The 18,966-nt window shown below is 36.5% G+C and overlaps 1 protein-coding gene across 3 annotated transcripts in view; it reads left to right on the plus strand.

Moving 5' to 3' along the window:
- The window catches only part of CRPPA (CDP-L-ribitol pyrophosphorylase A), a 299,557-nt gene that overhangs the window by 29,903 nt on the left and 250,688 nt on the right, over positions 1-18,966 (plus strand). For all 3 annotated transcript variants that reach the window (XM_032304813.1, XM_032304812.1, XM_032304814.1), the window contains exon 3: positions 8,320-8,469. In XM_032304813.1, the coding sequence (XP_032160704.1) occupies positions 8,320-8,469 (150 nt within the window). The remainder of the gene's footprint in view (positions 1-8,319; positions 8,470-18,966) is intronic.

Raw genomic sequence — 18,966 nt, forward strand, 5'->3', positions numbered from 1 at the left:
GGATTCTGTATCTTACTGGAGGGAAAGAAATATTGGTATTAAGTGCTACACCTAAAGAAGCCATTTAATTTGGGAAAAGCAGTGAGTTCTGATTATCTAGTGGGAAAGTTGAGACTTACTTTCACAAAAGTTGAAGTGCCAAGGGCACATGGTGAATTACTCCCTGACTACTATGGAATGAGGTAAAACTTGATCTGTTCTTGAAGTTGAAAAGCCTACTGCATGAAAAGGGTTTTTGTTTTTTTTTTTTTTTTGCTTTTTAAAAACTACTATCCTGTATATTCCATGTATTACTCTCAAAGTTGGAAGGAGCACAGATCAAGGAACTATGGTATATCTAGGGCTTAAAATGCAATAAAGCTTATTAAACATTCAGAACATTTAAGAAGAACACTTGAGATCATTTTAGATATAAGTTAAATGGTACTACTTTGATTTTCATGAATTAAAGTTGAATATATCAAATGAGGGTCTTATTTTTGCTGCATATCCTTTTTTAGGGGCACTTGCAGTGATGGAACAATTTGTACAGATTCTTATAATATGCTTGCATTTCTGTATTGAATATATTATTTTTTATGGAAGGAGATTGGAGGTAATCTGTTATCAAACTATGAAATAGTCAAAATCTCAAAATGGCCAATGATTACCTTTGGAGATGGGATTGTGTAAACATTTATTAAGTAGTCTTGGAATAAAGACAACTCAGCTAAATGAAATTGTACTTATATACTCAAGATTTCTATAGTGCATTATCATAATTAGCTTGAGTACAGATATGTAAATAGGAATGCATGTCAGTACCTGCTCTGTGTATGGATAATTATTGTTTAAATGTGCTTTTAAAAGTAAACAAGAGGTGGGGTTCATTTTTCCACATTGTTTGATTTGTATCTATGATGATATCCCTGCATTAACATGTGGAAATACTTGGATAGATTAGCTTGAGAGGCAGGTAATCAGTGTGGTGCTGAGCTGTTAAGTCTCCATTCAGGGCTTATTAGGCTAATTCCAAATGAGACAATATATTGGACAAATTCAGAATTATGCTTCATATAACAAACTATCCAGATGGCTCTATTCTAGAAGCAGCTAAATGACTCTGTCCATACTTGTGTCTTAATTTTGAACCTTTAAATTTCAGAAAAGATCAATATAACTGATGATTTATGTCTGAATAAAAGTCTCTTTCTATGGAAATAGCTGTGGAGTACATGCCTGGCAATTTTAGCATCTTTCTTCTCCATTTGTTTAAACCAAATAGCTGAGTGAGTGGTAATTAGAAGAAAAACAGGGTCAGCCAAAGAGTGTTTTTTTGTTTTGTTTTGTTTGTTTTTACATGTGACCCCTTTCATGGGCATTTTATTGAGTAAGCGAGTAGTGACTTTGTATTTTAAGTGGTCTTCCTATTGTGTTCCTTGATACGACATCTCTAGACTTCCATTAAACCAGAACCTTACTAAGTCTGGAATATTACATCTGAAATGTGGATGGTTTTTTTCTCTTGAGAAGTTTTTAGTAGTCAAAATGAGAGTCCATAAATCCCCTTTTTAAATTTCTTAACAGTGTAACCTGAAAAGTGCTTTGGACACCTCTAGATCTACCACCTGAACATTATAGTCATTTTAAAACTATATCCCGCCTTAGGGTGCCTGGGTGGCTCAGTGGGTTAAGCCTCTGCCTTGGGCTCAGGTCATGATCTCAGAGTCCTGGATAGAACCCTCATCCGGCTCTCTGCTCTGCAGGGAGCCTGCTTTCCTCTCTTTCTCCGCCTACCTCTCTGCCTACTTGGGATCACTGTATCTATGTCAAATAAATAAATAAAATCTTAAAAAAAAAACCCCAAAAAACTATATCCCTGCCTTGATCCTATTAATTTTCCCCATATGTATAAACATCCTGAAATTTGTTTTTCTTCTTTTTTTTTTCCTTGTTGCATGTATCCCTAAAGGACATATTAGGTTTTTATGCCTTTTAATATCCCACTATCAAGTATAAAGTATAAAGGTCTGTATGCTTTTTAGTTTCCCGCTCTAAAGTATAAAGTAAAAAAAAAAAAAAAAGTGTATCATTTAACTTCTGTTTTGCTTTTATTTTGACAGTACTTTTGCAAAAAAATACATTTAGGAAGATTATTCATATGAATCTTTGCAGCTATTATGTGTTCATGATCACTGCTTTATATCACCATTCATCTATTTGTAGTTGGTGAACATGTTTAATTTTTGCCAGTGTAAGCATTGTTAGTATGAACATTATTATTGTCCTAAGTACATGAACAAGGATTTCACTAGCGTCAAGATAAAATGCATTTTACCATTTTGATCAGATGATGCTAAATTACTTTCTGAACATGTACTAATTCCCCTTGATAGAGTATAACAAGAGTTTGAGTTAAAGCCATATCCTTACCAATTGATTCTGTTAGACTCACTTTTTCCTAATCCAGTTAGTAGGAAATGCTTTCTCTCTGTAGTTTTGTCTTTTGTTAATATCTTGGGTAATTTTTCAAGTACTTAAAGATTTATATGTTCTCATTGATTTGCCTATGAGAGTCTTTTGCCCCTATTTCTGTTTTTTTTTTTTAAATTTAAATTTTAGATACATACATGTATTTCTCAAGTAAAAACTGATTTCTAGGAAATATTTCCATATTGTACATACAAATACTCTGCTAGTTATATGCCTCATAATAATTTTCTTACAATTTATTTTAATGTAGTGAAAAACACTGATGTCTTCTCTTATGGTCTTTGTTCCCTGTATGAGGTCTGAGGGAGGAAGGATGGGTACCTGGGGTTCAGATGGTGGCTTTGGAAACATTGAAATATATGCTGATGTGGGTGAGTTTGAAGGTAATGGGGCTTGCTGATGGATTCAGTTTGGAATATGGGAGGAGAGAATTCAATGATGAGCAAGGTATTTGACAAGAACAGCTAGAAGAATAGAGTTGACCTTTATGAAAATAGGAAGTGTATGGAAGAGTAGTTTTGGATTGTGTGCTATGTCTGAAATAAAAACTTATCTCAGTATTTTATAGTTGAGGCGTATCTCTTGATCTGAGAAATTAAATAGGGTATTTGGTTATGGAAGTCCAGAATTTGAAGATTACATGGATGGCTGTATAGATTGGGAAGTTCTCATATAGATGGAATGTGAAGTGTTGTGGCTTGATGAGGTCACTTACAGAATGAGTGTAGCTAGAGAACTTTGAAGCCCCAGCGTGGGAACAATTGACTATTTAGAGTGAGGTTTTAGAGTGTGGGAATGAGGTGGTTGAGAATGTTTCAGAAAGCCAAGTGAACAGATGTTCTTGAGAAGACTGAGCTCTCCATTGAATTTGGCCATGTGGGGATCATAGGTGATCTTGGTAAATATGTCTCTATACATTTGGGGAGACATAATCCTCATTTAATTGCAGAGAACACGGGAAGAGGCAGACATTGCAGTACTAAGTAGTACAGGTAACTTAGCTGCTTCAGCAGACTTTTGTTTGAAACTGACTAGGAGAAATGTGGTCCTACTTGGAAGATAGGTGTGATCAGAAGAGGAATGACTTGACTGGAGATGTCCTAGAATGTCTGGACACTAATGAATATAGTTGAGTGAAGAAATGAAAATTGATCAGGCAGCATAGAAAGAGTATTGTTGCTGTAGAGAAAGACGTGAGAGGGAATGAGTGCCAGACAGTAGGTAGGGATGCTGGCTTCTGCAAAGGAGCTTGGGAATTTTTATAGTTCTCAGAGAATAAATTTTAAACTTTGTTGTTAAATCATACATGTTTTCTTTCTGACACTACTGTAAATAATTTTGTTCTTTTCCAGTGCTTCACCGCTAATGTAGAGATAGAAGTGATCTTTTTTTTGTTTATTCCTAGTTCTTTTTTTTTCTTTTTAAGGGAATTTATCAGAATTTTTTAAACAATATTGTCTGCAAATGGAGATAGTTTCACTCCTTTTGGATACCTTTATTAGTTTTTTTTTCTTTGACTAATTTTCCTGACTAGAACTTCCAGTACAATGTTTAACAGAAGTGGTGACAATGGATATATTTCTGTTCCTGATATTAAAGTGAAAATACAGAGTATTTTTCAAACATGATGTTACCTGTGGGTTTTTCATAATTGGCCTTTATTGGCTAGAGAAAGTTCTATTCCTAATTTTGTTGCATGTTTTTTTCATGAAGGAGTGTTGCATTTTATCAGATGTTCTTTCTGCATCTGTTGATGTGTTCTTGTTTTTGCCCTTTATTAATGTGATAAATGACATTGATTTTTGGTATGTTTAATCAGTTTTGCATTCATGGGATAAATCCCACTTGGTTATGGTATGTAATACTTATTATATATTGCCAAATTTGGTTTGTTAGTATTTTGTTGAAGATTTATACCTTTGTATTCATCAGGGGTTTTAGTCTGTAGTTTACTTTTTTGTGATACCTTTGTCTGGTTTTGGTAATACTTACATTACAGAGTGAGTTAGGAAGCATTCTCTGCTATATTACTTACTGGAATAATGTGAGGAATTAGTATTGAAGAGGTTTTTTTTTTTGTTTGTTTGTTTGTTTGTTTTTGGTGTGACCAGAAAAGCTGCCTGGGCTTTTCCCCCATACAAAATAAAAATTGCTAATTGTGTTTTCTTACTTGTTACAGGTCCATTCATATTGTCTGTTGTTGAATCAGTTTTTGTAGTCGATGCCTTTCTAGGAAACCGAAATTTCATCTCATTTGCCAAAATCCAGTTGTTCATAGTTCTATATTCCTTACTTCTGTGAGGTTGGTGGAAACACCATCACTTGGATTCCTGATTTCACTAATTAGAATCCCCTCCCCCTCCCTTGGTTTGTCCAGTTAAATGTTTGTCAATCATGTTAATTCTTTCAAAGAACTGATTTTGGATATTGATTATTTTTTTCTATTTTTATATTCTACTGCATTTATTCTAATCTCTATTTACTACTTATACTTGATTTAGTTTGAGGGTTTTGTTGTTGTTGTTGTTATTGTTTCTTTCCAAAAAACTCAAGGTAGGAGAGTACCCTTTAATGTAGAAGGTTTTTGCCTTGAGAATGTCTCTATGCATAGACATTCAATGCTATGAATTTCCCTCTTAGAACTGTTTCAGCCGCATGCTGTGTTTCATAATGTATCTTTTCATCTCATTATCTTATATTTTCCCAGTTTCTTCTTGAATTCATTATTAGTATGTTCACCTTCCACAGTTTTGAAATTCTGACATGTAAAAGTTTTTGGACAGATTTTTTTGAGGTGTAATTGGTATACAACATAAATTGCAGGTGTACAACACAATGCTTCAGCATTTGTTCACATTCTGAAATGATCACCAAAATAAGTTAACATCTGTCACCAGACATAGAGAATCCTTTCCTTAGGATTTTTAAGATCTCTGGGCAACTTGATACTATGCAGTATTAATCATAGTCCATGCTGTACATTATATCCCCAGGATTAAGTTGTCACCAGAAGTTTTACGTTTTGGCTACTTTCACCCGTTTTGCCCACTTCTGTCCTCCCACTTCTGCCCACTACCAATCTGTTGTATCTTTGAGCCCCCTCCCCCTTTTTTTGATTACATATGTAGGTTGAGATCATAAGGTCTTCTCTGACTTGGTTCACTTAACACGTTGCCCTCGAAGTCCATCCATGTTGTTGAAAATACTTTCTTTGTTGAAACAAGTTCTTTATAGCTGAAAAATATTTCCTTGTGGATATATGCAGCACCTTTCCTTTATCCATTCATTGCTTGGTAGACCTTTACGTAATTTATCATTTCTGTATGATGATAGTCTCCCTCCCATTTTCTCAGACTTACTGTTACTGTATCCTGTGACTTTGCTGATCTGTTTCAGTGAAGTCGTTTCTCCCCCTACCCAGTGAAGTCTCCACAGTCCCTCACAGAGGGTGTAGTCTTGGTGGTGAATGTAGCTAGGCTGGAATGAAAGTAGTTTTGTAGGGTTCCTTTTGTCTTTCTTTTTTAGTCTCTTACTGTTTCTGATGTCACACTTAACTGATAAACTGTATTCATTGCCTGCAAATTGATTTCTTTTCTTTTTTCTCTTTACTTCCTTCCTTCCTTAACAATTCCTGAGGTATAAAATGCTCTATACTCTGATTCAATTAAACTTTGGTTCCATTGCAAGGATAGTTTTTGTGGTCAGTATTGGAAGTTTGCTCTGATTCCATGGGGGGGTTGTTACTTTTCTCTTTCTGTAGTTCTCTCTGGTAAACTAACTTGCCAGCGGTTGAGGTTTTTGCTGTTTCATAGCTACCATCTTCCTCTTAATTGTCTAGCACGATAGTCTCTGTTTCTTCTTCCAGGGTACTTAGATTTAAACTTGGTCATTGTCGGATACATACAAGGTGAGTTTTCTTCGGGGGAACTTGATAGCTCTGTTCTTGCACCCTGTCTCTCTCCCTATAGAAAATCACCACACCGCTGCTTGGTGGGGCATGATGCCTTGTTTTTCTAGGTGACACTCCTATTTCATGAGCAGGGTGGTCCGTAGAGACATTTGAGGACTCTAACCTTTTGTTATGCTTCTGGTGAAAACCTCTGCCCTATGTGAGATTGGTTGTTAAGGGTTTTCAGGGCCCAGGATTCATTCTGTGCTTACTATGACTGGGTTAGATACTTTACTTGGGAGTGGAGCCTGTGTAGTGGGAAGGGAGTCTCCAGTCTCTTGTCCACAGTTGGCTTTAATTTAGCCTCTGTGACCTGGAGCTGAGTGGTAGTGGGAGAGAAAGGCCCCATCTTTTCAAGCCGTATCTACTCCTTGTGGAATTTCCATCACACTGAGCTGGATGGATGATTAAGGAAGAAATAGATTGCGGCTTGAGTACCACAAGCACTATTTTCACCAAGATTTAGTTGATACTCTTGAAAAATGTTTCATCTGCTGCATGTCCTTCAAGGATTTTAAATGGTTGTTTTAAAGTATTTAAGTATAAAATATTAAGTAAAAATAAGTATTTAAAATATTTTTCACTAGTTCCTTTGCTGGAGAGAGTCTGCTCAAGTCCTCATGCTGACATTTTGTGACTCATTCTCTCTTTCAAATAGATTTGCTTCATGGCTTGGTATAGAATTCCAGTATTATGTATATATAGTTGCAATATAAATAGAACTTTTACCTTAAAAGCTGTGTGTGTGTGTGTGTGTGTGTATGCATGCAAGTCTGTTTCTTTTAACTTTTATTGATATGTGTCAGGCTTGACCAATTAGGTTTTCTCCTTATTTATCTTTCGCCTACATAGACATCTCTCCCTCCCTGTCAGCCCTGGCGATCTCATTTTTGCTTTTATTTCTAGGCTCCAAACTCCTACTTGAGTCCTTGGAAATGGTGACAGTTTATAAACTGTCTACTTGGCTCACATATTAGCTTTGATTTTCAGCCAGTCGCTGGGGTTTTATAAGCTAGTTTATAGGCTGTCTATCTTGCACAGATACTGGTCTTCTCCAGACCAAATTGGCTGTGGCTCATTGATTTGATGTGCTGTAATACCTATGTGTTTGTTACATGGAAGATAAGAACTTTTGGAGGTGGTTCCTTAATGGCCTACCACAGAAACTGTGTTTTAAAGCTGCTTCTCCAAAGCAGTTGTGTGGTAATGACCTTCCAGGCTACAATGAAACACTGCTAAAGATGAAAGGGATAAATCATCAGGTATCAAGGTGCCTTTCTGTTTTGTTTAGATGCATCTATAAAGGAGACAGCTTTTATTAGAGCAATTGAAATCAGTCGTTACTTTATCTGAGGGAATGTTGCTCTGAGAAGGTTTGAAAGGTATGGGTTTTTTTTTAATAGGAATTAGACATAAATTTGTTGTTAATTAGGCTCAGTCTCATTTTGGGGATCTTAGGGAAGAGTGGTCTTATTCCTTAATTATCTGTGTTGAAAGTAAAACTTTTGAAGTCACACTAATACATACTGATGTGTAATCCATGTCCATTTTTTGCACAGTAACTCTTCCTTCACCCTTCTGCCTTCATGGAATACCCGCTTGGATCTCACCATTCTGATCTAGTATTAGATTTCAATGTCCACTGACCAAAAGGATTTGTGAACCTATAATGGAAAAAAAAATCTCTATCTCTTATATAGAACTGTAATATTAAGAAAGAGGATTTTGATTGTGAAATACTGATTTATGAGCCAAATCAACTCTTGTTTAAATATTTTCTTGAGGTTATTTGTTCAAGCCAGGAATAAAATCTCCTCAGAATGAGGGAGTTCAGTGTTTGACTTTGAAATTTGCTCCAGGTGAAATAAATGTTAACTGGATCTCTGTTTGTTCTTCAGGCAGCAGGAGCAGTTCGACCTCTTGTATCTACAGTAATCAGTCCCTCTGCAGATGGTCGCTTAGACCATTCACTAGAACGTGCCAGACACAGAGCAAGTGAAATGCCACAGGCTTTTCTGTTTGATGTGATCTATGAAGCATATCAGCAGGTAAGAATCCTGGTTTCTGAAAATGGCTGTGTGGGGGGTCTGCAAGAATATTCCCCTTTCTGGGAATTTGCTGGAAGATACTGCGTATAGTTGGACTCAAGTTAAAATTGCTACCAGTGAAGTAGAGAGATTTCACAGCTGAATCATAGGAGAAGCACATGCAGAGTCTGGGAGAATCCATGTGTCCTCTTGTTTAGGTTCTTGGCTTCCCCTGAAGGGTCACACAAAGCATCTTCTTTCCCATCAGCAATGAAAATTCAGCAGCATGTGGGTGATAGTTCTCTCTGGGGAAGCCCATTAGAGACTAGTGTTCAGGGTATGACTTGGGGTTGGTCATAGGCATCCCCTGTCTTAGCATCTACAACAATTTCAGATTCCTGGAAGGAAAGCAGGTGTCTAACAGTAGCAGTGTTGTTTATGCAAATAGTATGAGCATAGCGAACCACACTTACTGTTCACTGAGAAAACTGCATGAGCCAATTTCCCATATCTAGGTGGAAGGGTAGTCTTTCTAACCATTTAAGGCCTGGATGGTAAGTTACCTGCACAGCTATAGATACCTTTAACATTTGAGTTCACAAACCAGCTTCTTTTAAAATCTTACATAATCACTTCGTGTTTAGATTATCTAGATAATTTTTTTTCTCATGTTCTAAAAATGCTTTGGGACCTTTTAATGACATTTATTGCATATTTATGGTTTAAATAGTTACTGATTATTAGGTATTATGGTTGTCAGAAACTTGCCAATGAAATAAGTTAGAACTAACTGTTTAAGCTGATGTTAAACAATCAGTGGAGAGTTTGGAACAGACAGATTTGTACAAATGTGAAGGTAGTGGTAATAGGAATATTGACATTTATAATAAAATAATGCCTCTTACTTTGGATAGAAGGTGGTCACATCCATAATAAATTGACTCAATCTTAATTGGTTAGTTTTCAAATGAGATGATGTAAATAGAAACCATTTTAATGGTATGAGTAGTCTGCACGGTTTATACTGTTTTCTTAAAATAATGAATTTGGTGTATTGGAATTTACCTGTATATGGCCATAATTATGTCAATGTTAAGCTATCATAAATATTTTTAAATTTTATTTTATTTAAACTCAATTAACATATAGTGTATTACTAGTTTTAGAGGTAGAGTGCAGTGATTTGTCAGTAGGATATCACAACCAGTGCTGATTACATCACATGCCCTCCTTTAAGGCTCCAATTATTTATTTAAATACTGTATTTTATAGCCTAAATGTTGCCGAGTTAGAGGATATCTACCGTATTGCCTGAAATTTTTCATCCTTAAACACCTGAAGTTACCACCCCCCATTCTTTTTTTTTTTTTTTTTTAAGATTTTATTTATTTATTTGACAGAGAGAGATCACAAGTAGGCAGAGAGGCAGGCAGAGAGAGAGAGAGGAGGAAGCAGACTCCCTGCCGAGCAGAGAGCCCGATGTGGGACTCGATCCCAGGACCCTGAGATCATGACCTGAGCCGAAGGCAGCGGCTTAACCCACTGAGCCACCCAGGCACCCCCCCATTCTTCTTAATATATTTTAGAAGATAAATTGAATATAGTCTCATGTTCTGCACATCAGAGAAACATTTTCCCATAGTTTTTGCTGGAGAATTAAGTGCTAACGTACTGAGGTACTGGTTCTCAAAGTATGGTTCCCAGAGAGCATCGGCGTGCTTTGGAACTTGTTAGAAGGCTCCACCTCAGACTGGCTTAATTAGAAACTATGGGTATGGGCCCCAGTAATTGTGTCTCAGCAGACATCTCTGCCATGGGATACTAATGCATACTGCAGTTTGGGAACCACCTCCCTTAGACATTCACTGTACATTCACTGTATGTAACTAATTAAACATTCTTCTGCATTCTAGGGAGAATTAAAAAAATAGTAATATATGATAATTATCTGTGTTCTATGGCTCAGATGAGGAATTCTTAATTATAGGATTGTTTTTGAAGGTTTTGCTATAAGATCTTTAACTTTTTTCCCCCAAGGTTTTGTTAAAATTCCAGCTAGTTAACACCATGCATTGTTAGTTTTAGGTGTAGAACTTGGTGATTCACCATTTATATAGAACACCCGATGTTCATCGCAGCAATTGCCTTTCTTTAATACTCATCATCTATTTAACTCAACCCCACCCCCAGTAACCCTCAGTTTGTTCTATGTAGTTATGAGTCTATTTCTTGGTTTGCCTCTTTTTGTTCCCCCATGTTCATTTGTTTCTTAAGTTCCAACTATGGGTAAAATCATGCTATCTGTCCTTCTCTGACTTGACTTCACATAATGCTCTAGCTCCACCCATGTCATTGCAAATGGCAAGATTTCATTTTTTATGGTAATATTCCATTGTATACATATACTACATATGCTTTATCCATCAATTGTTGGACTTTTTGGGCTCTTTGCATAATTTGGCTATGTAGATAATGCTGCTATAAACAGTGGGCTGCATGTATTCCTCTGAATGAGTATTTTTGTATATTTTTGGGTGGTTACTTAGTAGTGCAAATGCTGGATCAAAGGTTATTTCTGTAAACATTTGAGGAACCTCCATACATTGTCCAGAGTGGCTGCACCAGTTGCATTCCCGCCAACAGTGTAAGAGGGCTCCCCTTTCTCCGCATCCTCTCCAACACCTGTTGTTTCCTATGTTGTTAATTTTAGCCATTCTGACAGGTGTGAGGTGATATCTCATGGTAGTTTTGATTAGTATTTCCCTGATGTTGAGCATCTTTTCATGCATCTGTTAGACATCAATAGACATCTTTGCAGCAGTGTCTACTGATGTCTTTTGCCCATTTTTGAACTGGGTTATTTGTGTTTTTTTGTTTTTTGTTTTGTTTTGGTTTTTTTGCATGTTGAGTTTGGTAAGTTCTTAATAGATCTTGGATATTAACCCTTCCCCCTCTATGTCATTGGCAAATATATTCTCCCATTCTGTAGGGTGACTTTTAGTTTGATTGACTATTTCCTTTGTGGTGCAGAAGATTTTTATTTTGATGAAGTCCCAATGGTTTACTTTTGCTTTTGTTTCCCTTGCCTCAGGAGACCTATCTAGTAAGAAATTGCTATGGTCCAGGTTAGAGAGGTTACTGCCTGTGTTCTCCTCCAGGACTTTGATGCCTTCCTTTCTCATGTTTAGGTCTTTTATCCATTTTGAATTTATTTTTGTGTATGGTATAAGAAAGGGGTACAGTTTCATCCTTTTGCATGCTGCTGTTTAGTTTTCCCAGCAAAACACTATTTGTTTAAGAGACTATCTTTTTTTCCATTGGATATTCTTTCTTGCTTTGTTGAAGATTAATGTTCATATAGCTGTGGGTTTCCTTCTGAGTTCTCCATTCTGTTCCATTGATCTATGGGTCTGTTCTTGTGGCAGTAACATACTGTCCAATGACTACATCTTTGTAATAGAACAGGAAGTCCAGAATTGTTATGCCTTCAGCTTTGCTTTTCTCTTTCAAGATTGCTTTGACTATTTGGGATCTTTTGTGGTTCCATACAAATTTTAAGACTGTATCTTCTACCCCTGAAAAATGCCTGTGATACTAGGATAAGGATTGCATTAAATGTGTAGATTGCTTTGTTCATTTAGGGATATTGGCCTGTAGTTCTATTTTAGTGGAGTCTTTGGTTTTGGAATGAGGGTAGTGCTGGCGACATAGAATGAGTTTAGAAGTCTTCCTTCCATTTCTGTTTTTTGTGTAACAGTTTGAGGAGTCTTTAAGTGTTTGGTAGAATTCCCCTGGGAAGCCATCTGGCCATGGACTTTTGTTTTTTGGGAGATTTTTGATCACTGATTTAATTTCTTTGCTGGTTATAGGCCTGTTCAGATTTTCTGTTTCTTGCCGTTTCAGTTTTGGTAGTTTTTTTTTTCCTAAGAATTTACCCATTTCTTCCAGATTGTCCAATTTGTTGGCATATAATTTTTCATACTATCCTCATATAATTGTTTGTATTACTGGGGTGTTGGTTGTTATTTCTCCTCTCTCATTTGTGATTTTACTTGGGTCCTTTCTCTTTTCTTTTTGATAAGTCTGGCTAGGGTTTTTATCAATTTTAATAGTTTTTTCAAAGACCCAGCCCTTGAATTCATTGATCTGTTCTTTTGTTTTGTTTCTATATCACTAATTTCTGCTCTAATCTTTATTATTTTCCTCCTTCTGCCAGCTTTAGGCTTCATTAGTTCTTTTTCTAGCTCCTTCAGGTGTATGGTTGGATGGTTTGAGATTTTTCTTGTTTATTGAAGTAGGCCTGTATTGCTATATACTTTACTCCTAGGGTTGCTTTTGTTGCGTCTCAAAGGTATTGGGCTGTTGTCTTTTAATTCTCATTTATTACCATGTTTTTTTTTTTTTTTTCCATTTGGTTTCCTGGTTAACCTGTTCTTTCTTCAGTAGCATGTTGTTTAACCTCCATGTATTTGTAGTCTTTCCAAATTTTTCCTAGTGTTTGACGTGAAGTTTCATAGCATTTTGGTCCAGAGAAGATGCATGGTATGGTCTTAATATTTTTGTATTTTGAGCTCTGATTTATGACCTAGTATGTAATCTGTTCTGGAGAATGTTCTATGTGTACCTGAACAGAATGTGTGTTCTGCTGCTTTGGGATGAAATGTTCTGAATGTATGAAGTGCATCTGGTCCAGTGCATCATTCAAACGCATTGTTTCCTTGTTGATTTTCTGCTTAGGAAACCTGTCTATTAATGTGAGCTATTAAAGTCTCCTAGGATTATTGTATTATTAATGAGTTCTTTTATGTTTGTTATTGTTTTATGCATTGTTTATGTATTTGCTTGTTGGGGCCATAAATATTTACAATTGTTACATCTGCTTGTTGGATAGTCCCCTTTATTATGATACAGTGTCTGTTTTCCTCTTTTGTTATAGTCTCTGGTTTAAAATCTACTTTATCTGATAATAAATATGGCTACTTGGGCATTCTTTTGACATCCATTAGCCTGATAAATTGTTCTCCATCCACTCTCTCTCATTCTGCAGGTATCTTCAGGTCTAAAATGAGTCTTGGGTAGACAGCGTATAGATGGGTCTTGTTTTTTTTTTTTTTTTTAATCCATTCTGACAAAATCTATCTTTTGATTGGAAAGCTTAGGCTATTTACATTTAAGAATAATTACTAATCAGTATTTAATGCCATTTAGTATTTGTTTTATCATTGTTTCTGGACATTGTCTCTGTTCCTTTCTATTGTTTGTCATTTTTTGTCTTTGTTTCTCACTCACAGTCCCCTTTACTACTTCTTGCAGGGCTGGTTTACAGTTTGTGAATTCCTTTAGTTTTTGTTTGTCTGGGAAAGTTATTATCTCTCCTTGTATTCTGAATGTAACTGTGTGGATAGAATATTCTTGGCTGTGGATTTTTCCCATGCAGGCTGTTGAATATATAGCATGCCACTCCCTTCTGGTTTGCCAAGTTTCTGTGTACAGATCTGTGGGTAACCTTATGGGTCTTTCATTGTAAGTTAGGGACTTCTTTTGTCTTGCTGCATTTAGGATTTTTGTCTTTACCACTATATTTTACAAATTTAACTACAATATGTCTTCGTGTTGGCCTGCTTTTGTTGATTTTGCTGGGAATTTTCTGTGTCTCCTGGATTGGGATGTGTTTCCTGCCCCAGATTAGGAAAGTTTTCAGGTATTTCCTCAAGTAAATTTTCTGCTCCCTTTATCCTCTCTTCTTCTTCTGGAGCTCCTATTACAGGAATGTTAATCTGTTTGATGGAGTCACTGAGTTCCCTAAGTCTATTCTCATGATCCATAGTTAGTCTTTCTCTTTTTTGTTTAGCTTCATTATTTTCCATTATACTGCCTTCTATATCACTTACTCATTCCTCTGCTTCTTCATCCTTGTGGTTGTTACATCTACTCTGTTTTGAATCTCAGTTACTGCTTTTTTCATTTCTGACTGGTTGTTTTTTAGCTCTTTATCTCTGTGAATAAGGGCCTCCTGAAACCTTACATGTTTTTCTCAAGTCTGGCAAGTATCCTTATGACTATTGATTTAAATTCTTCATCATGTGTATTACTTGTATCTCTTTTGATTAGATCTCTGGCCCTTTTTCTTCTTCATTCTTTTGGGATAGATTCTTCAGTCTTGGCACTTTGTCTAAGTCTCAGTCATCTTCTCTGTGACAAAAAAGCCCGTTATATTTCCTGCTCCTGAGACACCTCTCAGGAGGTGGTATAGTGTCCAGAGCCTGTTACTTCAGGAAATGTCCCTGGTGTGTGCCACATGCACTCTGCTGTTGTGCTTTGCTTCTCTGTTCTTTAGGCCACTTGTCTGCAGAGGCTGTCCTTGCCTGTAGTGGGCAGTGTTTAATCCTTGGTGTGAATGTGGAATTTTAACTAGGTGTGCTCTGGTTTGCTTGTTAAATGAGACGTGATGGTGCTTCTGCTAATTATGAAGCTTTGTAGAACTCTGTGGTCAGAAGACCTGGCCTATGTGGGGATTTCTGCTGATCTTGTGAGGAAGGGGCCTGCTGCACTTGGACTCAGGCATGTTTCCTTGAGAAAAGTAGAACAGCAGAGTGCTTTTGCTGTAAGTTCTTAAGAAAATGGACATAGTGCATAGAAGGACTCTTAAATACTTCAAATAATTTGCTCTTGGGTTTATATAATTATATATGTTTTGATTTTCACAAGCTAATAAAACAATACTTGAACACTTGGGAAGAAAGTGAAAGTGAAAAAAAAAAAAAAAGCCATACTTAAGTTATAAAAGAAATACCTGGGGCACCTGGGTGGCTCAGTTGTTAAGCATCTGCCTGTAGCTCAGGTCATAATCCCAGCCAGAGTCTTGGGGTCAAGCCACGTAGGGCTTCCTGCTCAGCAGAGAGCCTGCTTTTCCCTTTCCCTTTGCCTGCCGCTCAGCCTGCTTGTGCTCTCTGTCAAATAAATAAATAAAATCTTAAGGAAAAAAAAAAAATGAAAGAAAGAAATAACTCCTGCCCCCATCCCCAGAAAACAAACCCATCCTGATTTTGATCAAAATGAGTAGGTTTTAACATGAAATAACTACAGAGAAAGCAAAAACCCACCGGAGAACTCCTATACAAGTGAACTGATTAAAGATTAACATTTTGAACTGTTTTTCAACTTCTGCTATATTTTGCGGAAATGTATTAGTAAACATTGAATATATATTTGATACTGGGATGCAATATTGACTAAATAGACTTTTATGAATATTTTTATTTCAAACATACCTTATTAAAGCTGAAAAAATGAATAAATTTTCAAGATTATTTCCCAGCACCTTTTTTTTTTTTGGTAGAGAGTCCTTCTCCATTGTGTAGTCCGGCTCTTTCTTCAAAAATTGACCATATATACCTGGTTTTATTTTTAGGCTGTTTGTATGTATTTGCTTTTATGCCAGTACCATACTGTTGATTACTACAGCTTTGTAATACAATTTTAAATCAGGAAGTATATTACCTATGGCTTTGTTCTTAAGATTGCTTTGGCTGTTCAGAGTCTTTTGTGGTTCTGTGCAGATTTTCAGAATTGTTACTATTTCTATTAAAACTGCCATTGGAATTCCGGTAAGTGATCTGTCAAATCAGTGTAATCCTTTAGATTATATACATATTTTAACAATAATCCTACTAATACATGAACACAGAATATTTTAACATCTGTTTTCAAATTCTTTCATTAATGTCTTAACGTTTTTGGTGTACAAATGTTTTACCTTTTTGGTTCAATTTATTTCCGAGCATTTTATATTTGATACTGTAAATTTTTTTTAATTGAGATAATTTCTAACAGGAAAAATTGATTGTGATTTTTGTAAATATAGTTTCACTGAATTTTCTCAGTTTTTTTGGAGTCTTAGGTTTCTTTATATAGTACCCACAAAGATCATCAGTTTTCCTTCTCCAATTTGGATGCCCTATTTCTCTTGCCTACACTTGGCTCGGCCTTAGTAGAAGTGGCAAGATTGTGGGTATCCTTGTTTTGTTCCTCAATTTTGGAGGGAAAGCTTTCAAATCATGACAGTATGTTGTTAGCTGTGGGCTGGTCATATATTGGCTTATGTTATGTTGAGGTAGGTTCCCTGTACACCTACTTTGAGACTTTTGAATTTTGTCAAATGCTTTTTCTGTGTCTATTGAGAGGATCATGTTTTGTTTTTTTATCCTTAATTTTCTTAATATGTTATACAACACAGAACCATTCTTGTCTTTATGGGATAAATCTCCCTCAGTCATGGGTATATGATACTTTTATGGATTGTTGAATTTGGTTTGCTAATACTTGGAGGATTTTTGCATTTGTGTTCATCAGTATATTGGTGTGTAATTTTCTCCTAAAGTCCTTGTTTCGTTTTGATATGAAGGTAATGCTGGCCTTATAAAATAAGATTGGAGATATTCTCTCCTGTTTTTTTAGAGTTTGAGAAGGATGGTCATTAATCTTTTAAGTATTTAATAAAATAATCCAGTGAAGCCATCTGGTTTTGGACTTGGGTTTGCGATCCTTTTGATTACTGATGGATTCTCCTTACTGAAAATTATTGTTAAGATTTTCTGTTTCTGGGGGACCTGGGTGGCTCAGTGGGTTAAAGCCTGTGCTTTCGGCTCAGGTCATGATCTCTGGGTGCTGGGATTGAGCCCTGGGTGCTGGGATTGAGCCCCGCATCCAGCTCTCTGCTCAGCAGGGAGCCTGCTTCCTCCTCTCTCTCTGCCTGCTTCTCTGCCTACTTGTGATCTCTATCTGTCAAATAAATAAATAAAATCTTTAAAAAGCAAAAGATTTTCTGTTTCTGACTCAGTCATGCATAAATTCCTAAGAATATATAACCTACCATTTCATTAGGTTGTACCATTTTCTGGCATATAATTGTTCAAGGCGATGATCCATAGTCGTGTTATCATTTAACAGTTTTAAGTTATTTTGCTTACAACTGAGACTTCTCTTTTCTTGATAAGTGTAGTTAAAGGTTTCATATTCTACTTATTTTTTTTTAAAAACCAGTTCTTGAATTGATCTTTTCTATTGTCTCTGTACTCTATTTCACTTACTTCTATTCTGATCTGTGTTATTCCTTCAAATGTTGAACTTACTCTGTTTCTCTTTCCTTGAGGTATAAAGTTAAGTAGTTATTCTTGTTTCCTTTTTTAAAAAAAATTTTATTCTTGTTTTTTAATGTAGGAACTTAGAATTGGTTTTGCTCTACTCCCTAAGTTGTATTTTGAAAAATTACTGCACTTGCTGTGGGACTCATGAGTGCGTGCCCTGTTGGCTATCAGAGCTTCTAGATGTTTTGGGGCTCCATATGAAGAAGGAGCTGAAAAATTTTGGGCATCCAAATATGTGTACAAGCTTCTTCCATGGAGATTCTGGTGACTATTTTATTGTTGGAGCAGTCCAGAGGGTGGGAGTGAGGGAAATGTCTACTGGCTTCCCAGTCTACAGAAAACAGTAGGCAGTCTGTAGGTGTGCTATATTAGAAATCAGATTGTCCTTAGGCACAACTGGTAAAGTTTGCAGTTAATTCCTATCTTCCATCTTCCTTGAAATGAGTCCTTCCCTCCTCTGTTTTCTGTTTGATACAGATGGGGTTAACTGCAGTTGGTGCTAACATGTACATGCCTGTTTAAAAAACAGCTGTTCAATTTGCTACAGTGTAGTGTTCTGGGTCTTGTGACCACAAGCTTAGTTGTTCAGAGTTCAGTGTCTCCGGATACTGTCTGTCAGATGGGGTCTTAAAGATGTGTGATCAAAACCCTTGCCCATTAGGGAGAAGCTGTGGGTTGGGAGTATCCCCCTGATTATATGATGCTTTGTGGGGTTGGGAATGATTTAGGGTTAGTTTCCAACTTTTCTGACTCCTTTGATGTAAGCATTTTTCTTACTTGACCACTGTGTAGAAGTCACTCAGCTGCGTTCTAGATAGCTTTCAAAAGACATTGCTTCTGGTGTGGCTGTACATTTGGTACATCTGTGGGAGGAGGGAAACTCAGGAGTTTATTTTGCTGTCCTGTTTGACTCCGTCTGTGAGGATTGCACTCTAATGGGGAGAGTCTGATCTTTCTGCCTTTCTCTTAAAAGACTCTTAGTGACTATGTCAGACCCACAATGGTAATCCATAATAATCTCCCCATCTCACAATCATTAATTGAATCATACCTGCGAAGTCCCTTTGATGTATAAATTACTGTACTCTGATTCTGGGAAAGAGGACACGGACATCTTGGAGGGGACTTATTAGTTCTACCACAGAAGATAAGGAGGACAGAAGAGAGGTTGGCCATAGGGTAATGTCATAGAAGCCTTGTGAAGAACATGTTTCAAAATTGAGCATTTGCAGTAAATGCTGCATATTGATTGGTTTAAAAAATAGAACTGATTATAAGTCTTGGCAGTGTGAGCTTACCACTGTGGGATGACAGTGGTCAATAGGGAAGCCTGTGTGGATTTGGTTTACTAGAGAAAAGGAGGGCCTCCCTT

This window comes from Mustela erminea, chromosome 11 (assembly GCF_009829155.1).
Source record: "Mustela erminea isolate mMusErm1 chromosome 11, mMusErm1.Pri, whole genome shotgun sequence".
Lineage (NCBI taxonomy): Eukaryota > Metazoa > Chordata > Mammalia > Carnivora > Mustelidae > Mustela > Mustela erminea.